Below are 22,544 nucleotides of genomic sequence, written 5' to 3'. Positions count from 1 at the left end.
CCCGCTGTCAGTCTGTCAATCTGCCCCACGCTGCAGGCCCTTCTTCCCGCTGTCAGTCTGTCAATCTGCCCCACGCTGCAGGCCCTTCTTCCCGCTGTCAGTCTGTCCATCTGTCCCACGCTGCAGGCCCCTCTTCCTGCTGTCAGTCTGTCCATCTGTCCCACACTGCAGGCCCCTCTCCTGCATGTTGTCTGTGTCTCCCGCCCATCCCCTGCTAGTCAGTCTGTCCAACTACTTTTCTGTCTGCTTGTCCCACTCAGGTGCAGCTGAGCCTGCAGAGCCAGCGCCTGGGCACTGCAGGGAGTGGGGCGGTTTGGGAGAGTCAGCTGCTGGGAGCTGAGCTGCAGTAAGAAGAGGAGAGGGCATGGCCTTGGGCGTGGGACCCTCCCCGGGGGGGCTGTCAGTGAAAATCCACTGCCCTGGGAGCCCTCAGACACGTCTCCCCTGGACACACCCTGCTGATGGGAGACTCTGCTGCTGGTGCTCACTGCAGCCCAGCACTGCAGGGGTTAATCTCTCCCCACAAAGCTGGGCTCTCGTCTAATGCCAGCCAGGCCAGAGCCCGCATCTCAGACCCACTGGCTTGCTCAATGTCCAGGAGAGCCTAGGTCACCTGCACGTGGCCACGCCCAGCCCATGTGGTCAGCGCGCTGGCAGAGGGCGGGCACCAGGCTGTTACCTGCAGTTTGGTGTAGGACGCATTGACCAGCCCGTTGCGTAGGATGGAATGCCAGTTCTCAATGTGAGATCCACTGCAAGAGCAAGGAACCAGCACGTCAGGCACACAGCCCTGCCATCCTGCATGCACCCCTGCTCACACCTGTCCCCTCACTCATCCGCCTTCCGCTCCTTCATTGACACCTAGCACAAACACAGCCAGCCACTCCCTTGCTACCAGAGCAGCACCCGCCCCAGCCTCCCTCTCTCCCACGCACCCATACCCGGGATGGCAAGGCCAGAGGTGGAACTTCTAGCTGGAACAGACACCCATGTGAGTGCTAAACGTCGCCGTGTCTGTGGCAGTGCGGGCACCAGGAGGCGCTGGCCTCCCCGAGGACTTACCTAGGGCGGCTAGCCCCTCCCGCTATGCCTGGCTATGTCCATGCCAGCTAGGACTCACACCTCCTGCTCCAGGAAAGTCAGACCCACAGATACACCCTCCCCTAAGGCTGGTGCGGCTTTGTAAAGTCCCAAGAACTCTCTGCTCTGCTGGAGCACGCCCAGCCTCTCCTTCTCAATGGCCCTGGGCCTCTGGCAGGATGGCAGGCCAGGCTGAATGGAGACAGAGGTTTGGCAGACCCAGCCAGCAGCCCTTCCCAAAGAGCTCCCTACTCACGCACCCTGGGGATGCAGGCGGCCTCCCAGGGCTACCTCATCAGCCCTGCGGTGCCCCGGAATGCCCAGCTTTGCCATGGCCACACAACACGGACTTAGCCGGGCAGCCCCAGAAAGGTCCCGCTTAGTGCAGGTAAGCTTAGATCCTCCTACACCTCTGGGCTTTGAGGCAGCAGGCTGGGATTCTCAGGAGAGCAGCCCCTGCTGCTCCGTCTGGGCCTGGGCATGCCTCTGCCCTCCCAGGGTAAGGAAATAATGCAAGTTAGCTGGTTCGTGTCAGCCGCCAGCCCCTTTGGTGCTGGAATCCCTGTTCTGGGCATTGGATTGAGCTGGTTCTGATCTGACCCAGAGGGTCCTTCCCCTCCCTAGCACACAGCACCACCATTCCACTGCCAGGCGAGCTTGCAGGGACCGATCCAAAGCCCAATGAGGGTCTTTCCATTGACTCCAATGCACTTTGGATCAAGCCCTAAGTTTCCTTATCTAGCAGCAACCCCTCCTCCAGCCTGCCTGTAGCCACAGCTCTCCCCCACGTACACTGACCCTCTCACCTGGCTGGGTACCTGGTTCAGCTACTGCAGCAGGGGCCTTGGCTCGCTCTCTCTGGGCACTAGTGCCGCCAGGGCATCGCTACCAGAGCAGGGACAGGCCCCACTGCAGGGATTCTCCTGACATGCTGCAGCGAAGGAGAACCTGGGGACAGCAGCACCGGCCGGTTGGGAGCCCCCAGGAAGAAGCAGTGGGGAGCTGCCCCAAGAGGAAGGGCCCCTTCCCACCGCAGACTCACTGAAAAGCGAAGGTGCTCCCGTAGAGTTTCTTGGCTGTGCGGAACCGGGCTTCCTTGGCTGGGGGGCTGCTCAGCAGGAGGAACTGGTGTGAGGTGTGCATGAATTTCAGCTGCTACCAAGGGAAACAGACCAGCAAAAAGGGGAGGGAACGAGCTAGCAGGAGAGAGATCAAAGAAAGAGAGATCATGCAGGGAAGTCCGTCCCCAGTGCTGAACCCCCATCCCAACCCCACCACCGTCTCCAGGAGCCAGCGCAGGGCCCAGTAGTGCAGACTCCTGCACACCTCAGGGTCGCTGGGTGCCAGGCAGTGACTGGTGGGGGTGGAAGCAAACCAAGGCTGCTCCCTGAGTGGCTAGCAATGGCCACAGATAGAGCCTTTCACCTTCTCAGCCCTGTCCCTCTCAGCAGGGCCTTCAGGCTGTTACCAATGACCTAGGAGCGAGTGAGCTGTACCCAGAGTCCCACTGGATGGGAGTCCCCACCCCAGCAGGTGGCTCCAGCCACATGGGCCGGGGAGCCGTGCTGGGAACAGGGGGTTGGGGAAGCTCCAGCCCATTGTGCCAATATGGAGCAGGGCTGCAGTCACTGGGCATGCAGGAGGGAGTGGGATGGTGGCACGCAGCCAGCCTGACCCAAAAGGAAGGAGATCATACCCTGAAAGGGGGGCGGCCACGTACCCTGCTGAGAGGCAGCTTGACAATGTGAGATCTGTTACTGGAGATTATCCTAGGGAGGAGAAAGAGGCCGTTAGAACTGCGGGGTTACCCTGCCAGATCAGCTATTGGCCCAGTTAGGACATCTTAGATCAGACCAGTCCACACACTTCACATATTGAATCAGACCTCAGCCCATCCAGCGTGGCATCCCGCTTCCTCCCTGGCAGACCAGACCTGCCCATCCAGCATGGCATCCCGCCCCCTGTCCTGGCAGATCAGATCCTGCTCATTCAGCGTTGTGTCCCGCCCCCTGCACTGGCAGATCAGACACCGCCCATCCCGCATGGTGTCCCGCACCCTGTCCTGGCAGACCAGACCCCGCCCATCCAGTGTGGTGTCCCGCCTCCTCCCTGGCAGACCAGACCCCGCCCATCCAGTGTGGTATCCAACCCCCTGTCCTGGCAGATCAGACCCCGCCCATCCAGTGTGGTATCCAACCCCCTGTCCTGGCAGATCAGACCCCGCCCATCCAGTGTGGTATCCAACCCCCTGTCCTGGCAGATCAGACCCCGCCCATCCAGTGTGGTATCCAACCCCCTGTCCTGGCAGATCAGACCCCGCCCATCCAGTGTGGTATCCAACCCCCTGTCCTGGCAGATCAGACCCCGCCCATCCAGTGTGGTATCCAACCCCCTGTCCTGGCAGATCAGACCCCGCCCATCCAGTGTGGTATCCAACCCCCTGTCCTGGCAGATCAGACCCCGCCCATCCAGTGTGGTGTCTGCCTCCCCTCCCCTGTCAGTTCAAACCTCAGCCCATCCAGCGTGGTGTCCCGCCCCCTGCCCTGGCAGGTCAGACCCCAGCGCACCCAGTGTGGTGTCCTGAAAGCTTCAGAAAAAAGAAAAACGAACCAGCCATGTCACATGATCTCAGGGGGAACAAGCGTTTCCTCTCAACTGCTCCCTTTCAAGGCTCACCCAATCCACAGATATCGCAGCTCCAGCCCTGCAGGATTGGTGCCTCTGTGTCTGGCAATGGGCCAGAGAGGATGACAACATTCCAGCCCATCCGCCCACCATGGGACCCACGTTGCCCTAGTGGGCCAAGCAGAGGCTGTTTGTATGAGAAGCAGCACAGCTTTTAGCCACTCATGGTGGCACAGGGGAACCATAGGCTGGGCAGTACATCTGATATTGTCCCAAAGAGATGGCCATGCTTCTACTACATTAATAACCATAGAGTCTGACACTCCATGCCCTGGGGACTGTGCCTCTGTGCTGCCTGGGAAGCTCAAATCCTCACTGTTCCCGGATTGCTCATCCCAGGGAGAGTGTAACTGGGTCCCTTCGGTGAGCCAGTGCTTTTACCCCTGGCATCTCATCCATCCTATGAGACCCTCGCCCACCTCTGCCCCGACCCCCCACAGCCCAGCAGGACATGGAGCACTTACCATTGCAAGAGAGGGTGTGCCAGAGGGTCCAGCTTGTCCATCTGCTTCTTGATTTCCAGATACGAGCCCTGTAAAAAACAGGGCAAAGCTAACGCCGGGGCCTGGCACAGGACACAGGGCACCAAGGAGCACATCTCAGTTAGAAAGTCACATAACTGAGTCGGAGCTCCAAGGGCACTGGGGTTTCCGTCACCAGCATCTGCAGCCCACGTCCTTCCACAGGGAGAGGAGGGTGACAAAGGAAAGTGAGCCTGACTCACCAGTGGTGCCCTGTGGCTAGGACGCTGGCTCACTAGGGGCTGGGACTCTGGTCTAGGGCTCAGGAGAAGCAGGCTGTACTCCCAGCCCTACCCTTGACCTTGGAGATGTCATGGCTCTGTTAGCTCTTCAGGAAAGAGCCTGGTTCTTCCTCTGGGGTTGTGCAGTGCCTAGCACACTGGGGCTGGATCTCGGTTGGGACCTCTAGTACGGTGGGCCTATGAGTAACAATGAATGTCAAGAATGTCACCTCCCCTGCAGCAAGGGGACACAAGCAGCCACCCCAGTGGGTGAGGGTTGAAGGGCAGGATGGGCTGAGAGAATCTGAGGGGGCCTGGATTTTGGGTCTGCCCTGAGGCCAGACCCAGCGATGGCAGCACCGGCTACCGTACCTGGGTCATTTCCCGGATTGACATCACGCTGTCCAGGGCCTTCTGCAAACGCTCATAGTTCTTCTTCTGCAGCGTGGGAAGGGAAAGAGACAGCTGTCAGGCACAGTGCACATACCCGGCCTGTCCTCCCAGCCCATTCCCCCTACCAACCCGCAGTCCTGTCAAGGGAATCCCTGGCCTCATTGCTCTGTTGTGTCAGTGCAAATTGGAACAGCACTGCAGCCATAGGGTGAGTGGGAGGCGGATCAGATGCCATCCCCGCCCATTCACACAGGGGTGGTCCAGAATCTGGCTTTGGGCCACAGCAGGCTGGTGGCACTGATGCTAATGGTTGTCAGAGACAGGAGCCTGGGCTCTGTTCAGATCTGCTCTGGCAATTCCTTTGTCCCTCTGTCCAACTCCTGCACCTGAGCAAGTTGCCCCACTCCCTGGACCTGATCCGAGGGTGGGAGGAGGACGTCTGTCTCCCAGCTCAGATAGCATCTCCTCCCCCTGGAGCGCAGTCACACCTGGAAATGTCTGGGTTTAAATGGCCTGAGGTCACCACTGTCTTCTTGACTGACAGCAGCACAAGGTCTTACTGAGCCAGCCCAGCTCCAGGAGAGCGATTGGCATCTCCCCTGCCTCAGGCGGCAGCAGATGAGTCTGTAGCAAGAAGGGACAGGCCACCATAGCCCGGCTCAGTGACCCTCCCAAGCGAGAGTCACGCCCCTAGCTGGAGCTCGCCGCCATGGTCTCAGGAGCGGCCCAGGGCCCCGCTCACAGCGGTGGGATGAGGCGCTTACCTTGGGGTTAAAGGCAAGTGTTTTTGGATCACTGGGGTCCACCACAGAGGGATACGGCTCGAAGATGATACTTTTGCGTGGGGACTCCAGGGCAGCCCGGCACATTGCCACAAGCAGGTCCACCACCTGGGCCAGGGAGAGTGTGACTGAGAGAAGGAGGAGGGTGGGAAGAAAGCGCCACTGCCCCTAGCACGAGATCAGGCCCTGACGCGAGATCCAGCCCTAGAGCTCTGGGCCACTGGAGCCGGCAGCTGCCACGAAGCAGGGCCCTGATCAGGGGCAGGAAGGTATCTGCTCTGTCCAAGTCAGGGCGAGATGCTCAGCTCGGCACCCCTCCGGGCTGGGGCTGTCAGGGGAGCAGGCACTCCAAGGGACTCTCACCTGCCATGGCAATGCTGTGACACCGTCACTCTGCTCCTTCCCTAACAGGGCTCCCCGCCCCCCAACTCTCTGCCTGTGCCCCTGCTGATGTCCTCCGCTCGGCGCTGGTACCTCTGCTCCCGTGGCCACCTCCTCCGCCGCGCCAGACATCACCCCCAGGGTGTAGAAGGAGAAGACGCACAGCTCCCGCGTGCACACAGCCGGCTGCAGGGAGACAAGAGCAATGCTGCGGGTCAGAGAGAGCCCCATGCTCCAGCTTCCTGCACTGACCCCAGCACTGGAGTCATTCACCATTGACCAGGAGCGGGTACCGCAGGGAGCCAGCCTGCCCCTGCCCCCAGGCATGCTAGCAACCCAGATGAGATGGCACTGCAGCATTTGCCCCCTGGAACCTGTTCCCATAGAGACCCCAGTGCATTCTGGGAATATTTTTCATTTCTGTCAAAGCCAGTAATGCAGCTCCCGCACCGCTCCGAGGCTCCTGGACACAGAAGCAGCTACAGCTACATGTCACAACAACAGGCCACCTCCTTGCTCCAGCACCGACCATCCAAGGCACTCAGCACACGTTCCCTCATTAAGGCTGGTGTTCTCAAGAATGCTCTCTAACTTTGGGTGCTTGGTTGCTAAGTCCTCAGTCTGAGGTTCTTTGGGCTGGATTTGAAGAGATACAGGGCAATCAGCGGCCCCTTCGAGTTCAGCTGGAGGTGGGGGTGCTCAGCACCCCAAGATTCAGGCCTAAGGACGTTGCCTTCTCTTCAGCTGGGCGGGGCCAAGTGGTGAGTGATTAATGCTCCCATGCTAGTTAGGAGTCAGCCAGCATGGGGCAGCAGCAGAACAGGCACTGCTCTGCTCCCCTGCACACACATCACCACCACAATGCACCTGCTGCACTGGGAGGAGCAAAGCCCACTCCTGCCATAGGCCTGGCTATTGGTGAAGAGGGGCCCGTGGGTGTGGGATGCTGGGCAGGGAGCAACGCTGAACTTAGCCTCTTGCTGACTGGGGGGTTTCCCAGGGGGCAGTTGGGCTAGGCAGGGGAGGCCAATAAGGCCGGCTCAGCTGGCTTCTGGTAGCACTCCTGTGATCATAGACTGGGATCAAACCCCCATATCGCTGCCTGTGCCCCTGGCACATAGCAGCCCATGGGCCGAGGGAAGACAGCACTGTCAGAGGGCTGCCGCCAGATATAGCCACTCTGAACCATGGCAAACCTCCCTCTACACCCACTCCCTCGGAGGGGGGGCGGGCCCTCCCGCTGGGCACAATTTAAAGGGCCCTGGCTCCTCCCACATCCCTTCTACCAATCACTGTACTTCTCTTCGCCTGCCTTATTACCCTGCCTCCAAGTTACCAGTTCCCATCCTTCACAGGGGCAGGTTAATAAAACCCCCAGCTGCCTGAGCTTTACCCTTTGCTGACTCCAACAGCACAAAGGGCAACGAGGAGCGCTCCCAGTGCCAGCTGAGCCAAAGGACACCAGCACTTGGCCTGCCTCCACCCACCCCTAGCCCCACCACGAAGGCACTCCTGGGGAGGCTGGCCTGGAGGTCTCTGTACCTTGAGCATGGATCCGTTCTGGAAGACGTGCTGCTCGTCGCACACTACGCAGTACTCGTTCAGGGTGGGGATCCGCTGCTCCGCATACTTCATTATCTGCACAGCGAGGCCACAGTGAGCCAGGACCATCTCCGGGCCACACACCCCAGCACAAGCCACCCCCTCTATACTGAGCCACAGGATGAGCATACTCCACACCAGGCAACACTTCCCATCCTGGGGCAAACGGCAGGTCTGGGCCCTTTATTAGCACTGAGCTGTCTCTGTCCTGTCCCGCCTGCTTACCTGGGCACCTGGCTGGGCAGAATTCACCACCTCCCATGGAGCAACCCCCAGGATGAGCCTCTGTCTGAGCTAGGACCAGGCCACTTCTAAACTTGAGGGGCAGGATCAAAACAGGTGTGGGTGGGTGCAAGAGAGCGGAGCTGGGCCTGTTTGGACAGGGTCACATCATGGCTCCCTGGAGGTGTGTACCACATGGAGCAGGGCTGAACATGTGGCCAGCTCACTACCCAGAGGCTGCGTGTCAGGCCAGACACCTGTGTTAATGGGGGAACCATGGCTCAGGCGGAGAGTTCCCGGCAGCCAGCACTGGATGGAAGAATGTTGACCAGTGCGCCCTGCCCCAGGCCTCAAACGGTCAGCCTGGAAATGCTCAGCCCTGTTGGCTCAGCTCTGAGGAACAAAGCCCCCATGCTGCCAGCGCACGGCAGGGTGGAGAGCTGCCCTGCATCCCACAGATCTGGGGGGAGCGCTAGGGGTTCAGAGGCGGGACCTTTGAGGATTCTGACCACACACACACACACACACCGCGGCTCACTGGAGTGGTGTTACCTAATGTGTTACAAACACCCCTTTTCTCCTAGTGATGACAAGGCCTGGCAGGGGAACCCCTTATTGGCTGAGGGAATCCTGTCCTGTCACCGTCACAGACACCATGGGGAGAAGTGCAGGCAGACCATGCTACAGCCATGCAGATGGGCCTCTGTCCCCAAAGACAATTGCCTGTGGGCTGCCCATTGGGCAGTCCAACCTTTCCACGGGGCAGACAGTACCCGTGTGCCAGGAACATCCATGAGAGTAGGACCGTAGCCTTGCAAAGCCAGAATCGGCCCCTTGGAGGGGGGTTAATCAAAGGTTTTTCCCTAGTGACTGACACCCCTGGACGTTGAATTCCTCCACCAGAACAGACCCTTCCTCCACCCCTCACCCTCCAACCCAGCCTGTGGTCTGGTCTCGCCTGGGAGCTCGGCCGAGTTAAGGTCAAGCAGAGAAATGGAGCTCAAGACATTACCCTGCATCCACACTGGTAAAGGCAAAGAACTGAGGCCAGCCCAGCTGGTTCCTGGTAGCTAAGCTTGACCTCGCTCCTAGCCAAGACAAGAATCGAGAGCAAGAAAGCCCTGTCTTTAGGGCCCGCCACACTTGGGCCTCTCCCAGCAGGCAGCAGCCGCCTTTGAAAGGGGCCAGGCTGGAAGGGGGTGAGCAGGAGGAGAGGGCCGGTGAGGCATTCTCAGGGGCCACCGGTTAGTGACCATGGTTTACCTGGACGAGAAATCCATACTCCAGTGTCGGGATATTCTTGCAATGGCCGCCAACCTGCAGAGGGCACACAAACCAGACCCAGCCATGTTATCCTGCATTCTTGGCCCATGGGCCACTGTGCCCCTTGGCGTGGGCTGGCAGAGCAGGGAGCAGCCCAGAGGGCTCTGCGCTTGCCTTCCCCTTTGCTGCATGGGACCACCTCATGCAAGATGGCTGAGGATGTTGGGCTCTGCCCCTCATCTACCCCAGTACCTTACCACACCCTTCCAAGGAGTGACATTCACCTGGGGTGGCTCAGCAGGCACTGTGCCAGGGCACATTGAGACCCCGTCCCAGGGCAGAGCTCTTCTGCTAACTGTTCTTGCTTCACGCCACCCTCAGCAGAAGGGAGGGGAGAACGGCTCTTGGGCAAAGAGAACTAGGGAGCTAAGCCAGAGGAGATCCTGGCACATAGGCACTAACTCTCTGGGTGCTCAGGAGCTGAAGCATCCAGGAAAAAAAAATAGCGAGTGCTCAGCACCGATCGGCCACTGCTGATTGGCAACAGTGCCAATCAGCTGTTCGGTGGGGCCGCCAATCAGTTGTTTAGCAGCTGGTGGAGGCACTTGGGGGAGGGCAGAAAGCAGCGGAGACCTCAGGGGAAAGGATGGAGCGGGGGCGGGAAGAAGTGGGGCAAGAGTGGAGCCTTGGGGAAAGGGGTGGAGTGGGGGCAGGGCCTGGGATGAAGCATTCCCCGGAGGAAAAGAAAAGCCAGAGCCTGTGTCTTGGGGGAAGAACAGCCATGATCCAGGAGGTGGCTTCGGCTGAGGGGCCCATCGTATCATTGCTGCTGAGTTCCCAGTGAAGACATGCCCCAGGAAGAGGGTGCATTAGGAAACTGACTCAGGGCCTGGCTGCTCCACTGGCAAGAAGGGAGAACTCACAGCTCCCAGATAGTGGGGTGCTGGCAAGCAATAACACCTGCTATCACAGCACGAGAGCTGGAGGAACGTGTGGTACGCCCCCGGCGGCACAGGTGCCAGGCCAAACCAGGTTGGCGTTATCCCTGTTGGCACCAGGATCTGCTGGAGCTGCCTGGCTGCTTCCCAACAGGGCCAGGAGCTCTGCTGCCACACACACGGTATTCTGCACAGGCCTCGTTTCAACAGTCTGCCTGGCGACCGCAGCGGGGGAGCTGGGCTGTGCCCAGGGGGATCCCCCAGATGCTGAAGTGGGGAAGACGGGAAGGCAAACCTGAATGAGCATTAGCAGGGGGAGTACACTCCAGGGTGAGTGTGAGCAAAATACACCCAGAGCCAAGGCGGGGGGACGCAGAGGAAACCCACCAGGATGTTGAATGGGGCGACACCTGCCTGGGTGCTGGGGGGGTAGCCAAACACCTCCACCTTGGGGTTCTTAATGGTGCAGGAGATGGAACGGTTCATAAGGCGATTGACGCGGAGCTCTGGCACCCCCAGCTTGCCCTTCAGCATGGAGTCCTGGATGATGGGGAAGCTGGGAGACCTGGAGAGACAGAGGGACCCATGAGCCCACCAGGGGGCCAGAGCCAGCTCACAGGGAGAAGGCAGGGGCGGGGGGTAACGCAGTATGGGCAAAGGGAGAGCAGCACGGCATCTGGAGGCCTGTGCCAGTTTGGCATAGGTAGAGCTAGCAGCACAGCACAGGGGTCACAAAGTGCTGGCTTGGGGGGGGGCAGAGGGGAAAGCAGCAAGAAGGGTGCCAGCCCCAGGGCCTGGTGATCAGTGCCCCCAGCTGGCACCCCTGCGGAGGCTCCCAGTGCCAGTCACTTGTTCCTGGACCAAGAGGAGCTGGGAGTGCCACCGAGGCAGCATGTGCCTCCCTCTCTTGCAAGACTCACTGGCTGCGGGGTCCGGGAAGCCACTGATGAGCTCTACCCACACCCCAGCAATAAGGAGGGGATGGCTGAGCCTTGTTCACAGTTCACTGGCCTTTAGCGCCCTGGCACAGCCTGCCTAGCATGGGAAATCCCGAACCCCACAGCAGAGGCAGGCCTGACACCATCAGGGACAGCACTTGACACAGCGTCAGCCCCACCCCAGCCAGCACCCCAGCACAGGTCGGCAAACTGCAGCACAGAGCATGGTGGTGAATCCTGTCCTGCACGGTGCCTATGGAGGCTCCTGGGCTGACAAGGCAGCAAATGAAATCTCCCCTGGCAGCGTGTGGGCATGGAAGAGGCCAGGCAGCATGGGGGGGCGATGAATCCCACCACACGCACACTGACAGGGTAAACGCAGGAACCTACGGGACAGGGGACGACCCTGGGACCACAGTTCAGAGACAGCCATGCTCGGGGAGGGAGCTGGGCCAGAGACAGTCCCAGGGCATCTGCAGGAGCCTTACTTGGGGATGGGAGAGAAGATGCTGAGGCCCGCTCGGAATTTCTTGATGGTGCCACTCGACTTGAACCAGCTGTGCCGCTTCTCCTGCTGGGTCTTCAGGAAATCGTTGCTGAGGTGTTTCCATTGTTGGGACGTGAACATTCCCAGGATCCTGTGGGGAAGAGCCAGAAGTGACTTCACAGGCTGGATGGGGCCAGCCACCCGGCTCTCAGACCATAGGGAAGGGCACAAACGCCAGACCTGGGACGTGACTAGGCGTCAGGTCTGATGGGGATCAGGGGCCTCGTCTAATTCCCATTGGATCATCATGAAACCCAAAGGGCTGGGGTCTCCCCTGCGCCACGACCTCCCAGCTCAGGATAGTGGTGGGGCACGGGGGGAGGAAGGGGAGACCCAGGCCCTGTGTGTGACATGGAGCAGCCCAGCTAGCAGCTTCTGCCTGGGGGCAGTCTAAGGCCCCAGCAGAGGAGGACACTGCAGGCCAGGTGCTTTGGCAGGCTGTGAGAAAGAGGGGCCAAAGCACAGGCGTAGCAGGGAGAACCGGGGCTGCGGGAACAGGCAGGATCGCAGCCTAAGTGGACAGTTCTGTGCCCATGTCCTCACTCGCCCATTCCTCCAGCAAGGTGCCAGTCAGTGCCATGTGGCTGAGGCAGCGACTGGAGCTCAGCAGCTCATTTCGCATGGCTCCCCACCGGATGGTGACAGTCTCCACTCAGCTTGGGCTAGATTTGACCACAGGTGCATGGCAGCACAGCCCTTTGCCAATCTCCTGTGCCATCCGTCCCCTGGCGAATCGCTCAGGGCACCATGGCCCCCGCCCAGCAAACCCCTCAGCAATCCAAAGGAACCCTAGTGCCCTGGGCTTTGTGCTCATGTCTGTCTCCCATGGGACATTCTGGCCTCAGGGAGTCATTGAGAGATGGGAGCCCAGGAGTCCAGATCCCATGGCATTTCAGCCCTGGCTAAGGCTCCTCACAGCCTTAAAAAGGCCTGTGAGAAATACAGACCAATAAACATAATTACAACCTGCCAACCCTGCATCCTGCCTTGCCTGGCTGCCCCTTCTGCACTAACAGGCACTCACAGAGTCCTACATCCTAAAGCCAGAAGGGATCATTGTGATCATCTTACCTAGTCCCCCTTACAACCCGGGCCAGGGGAAATCCCTGAATTACCCCCTGTGTGAACGAGAGCAGGGCTGGTAGACAAACAGCCAGTCTTGGTTTACAATCACCAGGGATGGAGAATCCACCATGACCCTGGGTAAATTGTTTCAATAGTTCATTCCCCTCACTGTTAGAAACATACATCTTATTTCCAGGCTGCATCTGTCTGGCTTCGACTTCCAGCCACTGGATCTTGTTACACCTCTCTCTGCTCGACTGTAAGAGCCTTTAGCCAGTATTTGTTCCCATGTAGGTCCTTCTAGCCTGTCCCCCTTTAACATTCTGTTCATTAAGCTACATAGATGGAGCTCCTGGAATCTGTCACTATTATCTAATCCTTTAATCTTTCTCGTGGCTCTTCTCTGACCCGTCTCCCATGTATCTCCATCCTTCTTGAGCTGTGGGCCCAGATTCCAGCAGCCCTCACACCAGTGCCAGATACAGAGACAAAGTAACCTCTCTGCTCCTATTCGTGGCTCCCCTGTTTATACAGCCCAAGATCGTGTTAGCCCTTCTGGCCCCAGCCTCACACTGGCCATGGGGAAGACGCCCCGACTGCATGTCCTGGTGACAAGCGCACTGGCCTTACTTTTTCAGCTGAAGACCCAAGCCAAACCCCTCCTTATTAGACGGCTGGAAAACCTCGATCGATGGCTCTGCAGAGAGATCAGAGTCAGCCAACATCAATACCAAGCTCCCCTCCTCCCGGGGCACTTTACCCGGGAGGAATGCATTCGCCTGCCCCGCAGGGCAAAGCATGGCAACTGCTTGACCATGCACACCCACACCGTGCCGCGTAGGCACTTGCAGAACGGCCATAAACACAAATAGGCCCCCACACCTCTGCGGGCAATTGGCCCGGGGCTGATTAGGGAACAAAATGCTGCCCACTGAATCACCAGCAGCACATGGCTCTTCTCGAGTGGTCTCCCAGCCAAAGGACTGGCTAAGACACCCCTCTCCTTGATTTCAAACACTCTGAGCGCTGAGCTACAGAGGTCCTGGAGTCCACATACCTTGGTAGCTGAGTGTTAACTGAGCCAGATCACACTTTGTGGTGCCGCAAATAGGGAGGGGAAAGCCAAAACACTGCCCAAGTTTAGGCAGATTGAATGGATTCCCTCCATAAAGGCTCTGACCCTGGCCAACCTGTCATCCTGGAGGATATGGCTTCCCACTGGCTGCTCCACACAAGGGTGATTTCCAGGTCAGGAACCCCCACTATGCCTTGGAAGCTCTGCACAATTTCCAGTGGACTGGGAGGACTGGAAGCACAGACACCCCCACCCCTAGGGAACCCAAACCCTGTAACTCCCAGGCCAGGGAGAAGGGCTGGCAGGTCTCACGGGGGGGCTGTTTCCCATCATCCCCTTGGAGATCCTGAAACCCTGGATGGTCATTGCAAACCAGGGGGTTGAGCCAATATCCATGCAATGGGTCCAGGTGCATCTCCATAGTCCCAATAGCCACTGGGAACCCCAGAGTCCAGGGAGGTTTGCATAGGCCATCTCTACCACAGAAGGGCAGATGGACCAAGCTGTCCCTGGAGCCTGCAGAATTGTGCCAGGGATAAATGCAGCCCACGGATCACGTGGTTAATTATTCCCAGAGGATTCTGCAGTGTAGTGATGATAATACTGAGCTCCTACAGAGCACCTCTCCTCAGTCAATTGCAAAGCATGTTACAACGGAGGGCAGCCTCATTATCCCTGTTTTACAAATGGGGAAACTGAGGCAGAGAGCAAGGACGTGACCTGCCCAAGGTCACCCAGCAGGCCAGAGCTCGGAATAGAGCCCAGGTCTCCCAAGGCTCAGTCCAGTGCTCTAGCCACTAGCCCACACTGCCTCCAGGGTACCCGTTTTCTTGGCCAGGATGCTAACAGGCTACTGGTGGCTGTTCATGTTGCCATGACTATTCAGTGTATGATGCAAGGCCCCCTTTCCCTGAACCAGTCTGACTCAGCACACTCCATGCTTTTCCCTACAGAGCAGGGCGTCCGACCAGTCACCCTCTTCCCTAGCTTGCCCTCTGCTTGTGGGCAGGGCAGGGGACAGAATCCTGGGCAGCGGATGAATTGCGAGGCCAAGGTGCAGTGCTTCCCTGTTGTCGCTCTCTCTGTCCCCCCAGCGTAGGCTGGCACTCACCGGGTCCATCCAGGTACTGGGAGAGGGAGAACCGCAGCCTCAGGACAATGGGTTCGGTCCGTAGGACCTTCCAGGCCGTCGACACCTCCTCCTGCAGAGAAAGCAGAGCTGGGGAAGGGCAGAGAGAGCTGAGGGCTCTCGCTCCTTACTCGAGGACAGCCGAAGGAGGGCCTGATCCTGGGAAGGGCTAAGCGCCCATAGCCCATCGGCACGATCACCCAGCAGCAGCATCAGAGAGCTCCTGGTATCTGGCCACAGTGCTGATGGCCATTGCCACAGGCCTGTGATTGTTCCTGTCGTTGCTCCAGGGTGATGGTTTGGTTTCTCTGGCAGGAGAGCTACCGCGTCTCCCTGCTGCCATGGCTGAGTACTCCCCAGCAGCCCTTCTGCGCTGAGCTATGTCAGATCTCAAAGCATCCCGACCCTCACATCTGGGATCCCACTTCTACGCACCCCCAAACCTCCGGGTAACTCGCAAAACATGCCACTAACTGCCCATTATCCACCTCTGCCTGCGCAGTGACCCTGAGCCGAGAGTCTCCACAGGGAATGGACACCTACGCCCACCGAGTAAGGCGGGATAAAACACTGAGTAGGGATAGTTGGATTCAGCCCAGGAACTCTAACGATCTAACACCGAGCGTGTTTGTATTTCCCACGCTCTTTGCAAACACAAATTCTCTGGAGACAGGGCATTTTCATCCCGACCAGCGGGTGTGTTTCTACAGGGTTGGGTAGAGCTTTATCAGATCTCTGCAGCCACAGGGGAATGCAGGACCCCACTGGAACCCAAGAGGGAGCTGTCCCTCTGGCGGCAGCAGGTGTGACCGTCAGGGAATGAGGCCACGGGAGCACATGTAACCGCCCGCCAAGAGCCCCAGCACCACTTACATCCAGGAAGCTGATATTGATGTGGAGGTCGATGTCCACATCGTCAATGGTTCCATATTCTCTGCAAAGAGACAGGCACGATTAGGGACTGGGCCAAAGCCACATGCGCAGCTCCGTTGGGATAAGCGTTTCCTGGGGGCAGATCCACCATCCGGCGCCTGGGAGCATCGAGAGCCCACCTCTCCTGGCAGGGGATTTATAAACCAGCTGTACAAGTGTGGATGTTCACAGGCATACCAAAAACACCCCACAGCCCCCCACAGCACATGCTGCAGCCCCCCCATGGCTCACCCCACAGCCCCCCCATGGCACAGACACTCACCACAGAACCCTACAGCACACACCCACATATCACAGCCTTGCTACAGTACACATACTCCACAGCCCCACCAAAGCACACACCTCACAGCCCCCCCATGGCACAGACACTCACCACAGAACCCTACAGCACACACCCACACATCACAGCCCCGCTACAGTACACATACTCCACAGCCCCACCAAAGCACACACCTCACAGCCCCCACATGGCACACAGGCCCCACTGCCCCCCCATAACACACACCCTTCCACAGCCCCCCCATGGCAAACAGGCCGCACAGCCCTCCCACAGCACACTCACACCACATTCGGTATGTGGGGAAAAAGATGCAACGATCTCTCACTGAGATGAGCAGCAAACATCTGCACTCTGTGCCGAGACCCAGCCTGGCCCATGCAGCAGGAAATCACAAGTCATAGCTCTTTGGGGAAGGGTCTGTCCATTGGTTCTCTCTATACAGCACCTAGCACCCTGGGGCTCTCTGCCAGGCCTGGGCCGATAGGTGCTCCCAATAATTATTAATGATCACAAAACCCTTCCACTCAGCCCCGCTGCAAGCAACCAGTTACTCACCTCCATCGAGTGCCTGCCGCCCCACTGCCTCCCACAACCCCTAGGGCACAGCTGGCCAGACCCCCATTGGCTGATCCCGGCCATGCTCCCATGGGACACAATCTCATCCTGGACTGCTGGTGGTATTTGCATGACAGTAGGACCTGGGGGCCCCACTCAGGGATCAGAGCCATCCTGTGCTACAGACACATCAGGAAAAGGCAGGCCCTGCTCCAGACAGCTCCAACAGGCAGGGGCATGTTCCTGGGCCAGGGGCTCACCAGTCGCCTCCAGGCTGGACTGATACGGGAGCCAAGAGCCTCAACCTCTCCCACCAGCAGCAAAAATGTTCGCTCGGGATGGAGGAGAACTGGAATGCCGGGTCCGACTCCCCTTCCCCCACCCCAAAGCTCATAGATCCAGATCCAAACAGCACAAGCCCCTGTTTCTATTAGAGATGGGGGCAAGGTGCAAACTCCACAGCCACACCCGAAAGCCCAGGGGTCTCAGTTCAGGCCCACCTCCAGTCTCTATATTGGGCCAAACCACAGTCCCCACCCAAGCACCCCAAACTCAGATCCATGCTGGCCCCCAAACCTCCTGACTCAGACCCAGCCCTCCTCATGACATTCCGACCCAGAAGAGATGCCTGTTCCTGAAGGACCCATATCCCTTGGAGGTTTCCAGGTCTCAGACAAGGAGCTAGGGACAGCCACAGGGTCAGAGCTTGCCTGGCCTTGGTGTTGCCTGCAGGGGGACCAAAGCACCTCCCTTCCTTACTACCCCAGAAAGGGGCTTCATGCAATCTGGGCCTGGTGTGCCGTGCTTCCCAAAGCCACCTGGACAATCCCCAGGGGTGAGGAAGTGAGTCCAAAGGGATAGATGGCAGTTGGCACTCCAGGGCCTCTGCCTTTGCTCAGCTCCCCAGCACATCGATCACACTTGGCTAGACTCCCCAGCCCAGGTCAGGCGTAACACCTGCCTGCCCGCCCGACACCCCAGCACAGAGATGGGCCCCACCTGCACCGTGCAGCACTTAGGCGAGAGAAAGGTGCTGGAAGGTTCTAGGCACAGATGGGACTATCTCTTCGTAATGGCCGTTCCCCAGGGCACATTGCTTTCATCGCCTCCCCCACCAGGGGCGGCTCTAGGTATTTTGCCGCCCCAAGCATGGCAAGCAGGCTGCCTTCGGCGGCTTCCCTGCAGGACGTCTGCCAAAGCCATGGGACCAGTGGACCCTCCACAGGCATGCCCTGCCGCCCTCGCAGCAACCGGCAGAGCGCCTCCCGTGGCTTGCCGCCCCAGGCACGCGCTTGGCGTGCTGGTGCCTGGAGCTGCCCCTGTCCCCCACCTCTCTCCACAGGGGAGACGCCCTATATACTCTAGCTAGGTCTGGAAGGAAATCTTGTAGAAACAGGGGCCTCCAGCCCAGCCACACGGTCAGGGCCCCAGCCGACTCTAGGCACCAGCTAAGGAAGCAGGTGCCTGGGGCGGCAAATCTGAAGGGGTGGCACTCCGTCCGTTCTTGGGGCGGCACTCTGACTATTTTTCCCCCCCTTCTTCGGCGGCAATGGCCCTGCCTGCCTAACTGCTGCTCTGCTTCACCAAGGGAAGAATAGCAGGTTCCCCTCAAGCTGCCACAATCCTCCCCAGTCTGGTCCCTCTCTCCTTTCCTTTTCCAGCCTTCCCAGCTCCTGCTGCTCACCGAGTGGGGGAGTGAGAGCCCCTGCATCTTTCCCTGTATTTAGGCAGGAGGCGAGTCGGGGGGTCCTGTTCAGCTGGCATTCAGTGGCCTTCCCATCTCCCTGCAGGGTGCCTGCCCCTCTCAGGGAGGGCTATGCTGTGATCTCAGGGCCAGCTCCTGCCCACGCAGGCCCATGGCTCCAGAGGGTGCTGGCTGATTCAGCCCCACTGCACAGCCAAGGACAGGATTCAGGAAGATGGCTCTGGGCATCACCGCCCTGGGAGTGAAATTCAGTTCTGCAGGGGCTTGCAGCTCGGGCTGGGGGGCACCAGGTAGCCCTCTTCCCCCCCACTCCACAGCAGATCTGTCCACATGCCTGGGCCACATGCAAGGTGAGGTTATCGTCCTCCACACCGAGCAGCATGGCTGACATGCAGGGCAGTGGAGGAGCCGAGAGCACAGATGATCCCAGGGCAAGGAGAACCCCGCCCCGAGTCCTGCTCCGTGGCACTGCCAATGGCTCTCCTCAGCCCAGGGCTGTGATTAGAGCTGGCAGCTGAGGCACGGGGTGGGCATGGCCCTGGCTCCCCAGCCCCACTTAGCAGTCAGAGGAACACAGGGAGAGGGAGCAAGCTGCTTCATGGCAAGGCCTGTAGCCACATACTCCCCTCCGCAGAGCAAGGGGGAATGGGAGAGGGACCTCAGTTTCTGGAGTGCAGCAGCCTGGTGAGCCACAGCCTAGCTCCAGCCCTGAGGCAGGACCAAGCAAATCTCGACCATCCCTGACAGGTTTGTCAGGCCTCGTCTTACAAAGCTCCAGAGCTTAACTACCCTTAGAAAGTTCTTCCTAATATCTAACCTAAATCTCGCTGCAGATTAAGCCCATTTCTTCTTGTCCTATCTTGAGCAGACATGAAGAACTGATCACCCTTCTCTTTATAACCTTCAACATATCTGAAGACTGTTCATGGCTGTGACTCTTTTCCCTCTGACTAGAGAGGGGTCTGGACCAGCCCTCTCATCCAAATGCAGCCTGGACTTATCTCTACTTCTAATTGGGCCATTCAGACCCTCACCAAGGGGACATGGTTCACAGCAAATCTGGCACCATCTCAGCCCTTTGTGACAAGCTCCCGTATAAGCTTGGGGTGCAGATCCCAGCGCCAGTCAGCGCTTTAGATAGGTTTTCTGTCTTTCCATCCTGGCAGCTCAGATTGTTGTCCCGGTGTGAATCCTCTCCCCATATCTAAGGCATAGGCAGGGGCTCTGGATATTCCTCATCCTGGCATGCCAGCAAGGAGATGCAGGAAACGTGCTGCCCTCTGTGGACAAGCTGTGATCTCTGCTCACCAGTGCAGGGAGGAGAGCAGCTCAGTCAGTGCAGCTCCCATGGGGCAGCCAGAAGGAAGCTGATGCCCAGGGCTGAGTCCCGTCCGCCCTACGCACCTGACAGACACAGAGTTCTCGCTGTAGATCTCCTTCACCGCCTCAATGTCGGCATCCAGCTGCGGGTGTCGGTACAGATCCGCTGCGCAGGTCCCCTGCAACACACCGCAGGAGCAGGGAAGGGAGGGTGTTCAGACGGGGGCTACAGCTAGCATGAGTGTGCTGGGCCCCAGCTAGGCAGATGTCAGTGGGGGCTGCAGGTTGGGACTGAGGTGCACTGGCAGAGCTGGGGGGTGCAGGGGCCAGGGTTTAGCTCAGGCTTGAGATGCGCTAGCAGATGCCCATGGTTTCCTGGCAGCGGGGGCTGTGAAGGAGGACTGAGGGGCATCGCCACACCTGCCTCCCAGCCGTGCAGTGAGACTGTCACAGCTCCAGACACTGACCTCTGCTGCAATCAGAACGAGTGGGAGAGGCCACCCCAACACGCTCTCCTGGGGAGAAGGCAGAGGCTGTTCTCACGCCCCAGTCACCTATGACCAGAGCCCAGCAGGACACACTGGGGTGCTAATGAAGAACTGTCAGTAGCAACCCCCAGCATGCCCCCAGGGCTCTGCCGCCCAGCGGAGGGGTCCAACAGCACTGCCAGTCTGCAGGGAGGGCCATTGGCAGGAACCTGGAAAATGCTGAACTAAAAGGCTCCATGCCCGTGGCCTCTTGCAGAAAGGTGGGCGCTGTGCTCCCAACCAACCTGCCCACCAAGGTCTCCCCAGGACAGGGACAGGGCCAGGGCCAGGCACAACATGGTCTCCTGGACACTGCCAGCTCTAGCCAAGGGCCAGAAGGTTGGCAGCTCCTGGAGTCAGTGGCCCTGGGGCGCTGCTGTCAGTCCGTGGAGCTGGACAGGTTTGCACCAGCTGAGAGCATGAGTCCAGGTCCCAGCAGTGTGTGAGCATGGCTGCCCGGGGCACAGGGGACCGACGGGTCACATCACTCCCATCTCTCCCCACCGAGTTTCCCATGCCAATCCCACTGGATACGCTGTCCTGGCACACAGCAGAGGTCCTCGAACTCCGCTACGCCGGTTTCAGCACTGCACCGTGCCCCCCAGGGGCAGCCGGTGGGTCACCCAGCTCCTTACCTGGACTCCATAGAGGAATTCCTCCGACTCATTGTCTCCATCCGAATCATCGTCAGTCCAGTACTGGCCTTTGATGTCCTGTGAGAAGAGGCTGTTGTTAGTGTTTATAAGCCACTGCCGGAGCCTTGGGCCCACAACCATCTCGCTCGCATCCAGCTCAGAGCAGAAGGGCCAGTTTGCCAGGACAGGGCAGAGGGGACTGAAGTGGGCTCTGTCTACGTACTGGTACAGCCTTCATCTCCGGAGCATCTGAGCACCTCAGAGCCATTCGTGGGGTCTCGCATCAGCACCTTGGAGGAAGGACTATTACCCCAGGTTGCAGTGCATTGACCACTAAAAGGGACCATCATGAATGATCATCTAGTCTGACCTTCTGCACATCACAGGCCACAGCATCTCACCCACTCACTCCAGTGACAGACCCCTAAGCTCTAGCTGAGTTACTGAAGTCCTCAAATCATGGTATAAAGACTCCAAGTTAAAGAGAATCCAACATTTACACTAGTATAAACCTGCAAGTGACCCATGCTGCAGAGGAAGGCAAAAAAACTGCTAGGTCTTGGCCAATCTGACCTAGGGAGAAATTCCTTCCTGACCCCAAACATGGTTATCAGCTGAAGCCTGAGCATGTGGTCAAGACCCACCAGCCAGACTGTAGTAACTCAGAGCCCTGCCCATCTAGTGTCCCATCATCGGCCACTGGGGACACCTGCTGCTAGCAGTCACCAATGGGCCATATGCTATTGTAGGCAGTCCCAACACACTAGCCCCTCCATAAACTTATCAAGTTCAGTCTTGAAGCCAGTTAGGTCTTTTTCCCCCACTGCTCTCCTTGGAAGGCTGTTCCAGAACTTCACTCCTCTGAAGGTTAGAAACCTTTATCTAATTTCAAGCCTAAACTTGTTGCTGGCCGGTTTATAGCCATTTGTTCTTGTGTCAGCACTGGCATTTAACTTGAATAACTCCTCTCCCTCCCTGGGATTTATCCTCTGATGTACATATAGGGAGCAATCCTATCTCCCCTCAGCTTTCGTTTGGTCAGGCTAAACAAGCCAAGCTCTTTGAGTCTCCTCCCATAAGGTAAGTTTTCCATTCCTCACAACATCCTAGAAGACCTTCTCTGCACCTGTTCCAGTTTGAATTCATTTTCCCTAAGTCTGGGAGATGAGCATTGCACACAGTATTCCAGATGAGGTCTCACCAGTGCCTTGTATAATGATACTAACACCTCCCTGCCTCCACTGGAAATACCTCGCCTGATGCGTCCTAGGACCGCATTAGCCTTTTTCACGGCTGCATCATATTGACAGCTCACAGTCACCCTGTGATCAAATAATACACCCAGGTATTTCTCCTCCTCTGTCACTTCCAGCTGATACATCGTCAGCTTCTAGCAAACCCCAGGCTTGGGGAGAGGAAGATGCTTGCGCAGTGTCACTTGTGGCTAACAGGAAACTGAATGTAGGTCTGCTGAGGTCCCCTCTGTTGCCCTACCCACTGGGCCGTCCTCCCCAGGCAGCGAGCCAGGGCACAGCTCTGACCTGGTCCCACTGGCCAACCGGTGATAGCACTTCCCCTCCACACACCTGTCCAGATCAGATCAGCTACCAAGGGGCCTGTGCCCTTTCCTGACCCTTCCCAGTGGCTACAGGAGGCCAGAATTGTGGCTTGTTTTCCATCAGGGGAGAGAGAGTGTGGCTTGTTTATATATGAGGGTCTCAGGAATGGCTTGCCATATTTCCCCTAT

At 58.5% G+C, this 22,544-nt stretch overlaps 1 protein-coding gene across 1 annotated transcript in view; it reads right to left on the bottom strand.

The window, feature by feature from the left end:
• The window catches only part of PARP6 (poly(ADP-ribose) polymerase family member 6), a 50,536-nt gene that overhangs the window by 15,007 nt on the left and 12,985 nt on the right, over nt 1-22,544 (bottom strand). The window contains exons 3-19 of the mRNA XM_032769223.1: nt 20,798-20,875; nt 19,720-19,814; nt 15,716-15,776; nt 14,825-14,915; nt 13,269-13,335; nt 11,515-11,664; nt 10,476-10,653; nt 9,151-9,204; nt 7,606-7,701; nt 6,157-6,249; nt 5,665-5,790; nt 4,880-4,945; nt 4,230-4,297; nt 2,801-2,849; nt 2,123-2,235; nt 680-752; nt 257-341 (exon numbers count right to left, since the gene is read on the bottom strand). Of these exons, the coding sequence (XP_032625114.1) occupies nt 257-341; nt 680-752; nt 2,123-2,235; nt 2,801-2,849; nt 4,230-4,297; nt 4,880-4,945; nt 5,665-5,790; nt 6,157-6,249; nt 7,606-7,701; nt 9,151-9,204; nt 10,476-10,653; nt 11,515-11,664; nt 13,269-13,335; nt 14,825-14,915; nt 15,716-15,776; nt 19,720-19,814; nt 20,798-20,875 (1,543 nt within the window). The remainder of the gene's footprint in view (nt 1-256; nt 342-679; nt 753-2,122; nt 2,236-2,800; nt 2,850-4,229; nt 4,298-4,879; nt 4,946-5,664; nt 5,791-6,156; nt 6,250-7,605; nt 7,702-9,150; nt 9,205-10,475; nt 10,654-11,514; nt 11,665-13,268; nt 13,336-14,824; nt 14,916-15,715; nt 15,777-19,719; nt 19,815-20,797; nt 20,876-22,544) is intronic.

The sequence above is a fragment of the Chelonoidis abingdonii genome, chromosome 9 (assembly GCF_003597395.2).
Source record: "Chelonoidis abingdonii isolate Lonesome George chromosome 9, CheloAbing_2.0, whole genome shotgun sequence".
Classification (NCBI taxonomy): Eukaryota; Metazoa; Chordata; order Testudines; family Testudinidae; genus Chelonoidis; species Chelonoidis abingdonii.
The sequence above is the reverse complement of the archived record's forward strand: the minus strand, read 5'-3'. Positions and strand labels throughout refer to the sequence as shown.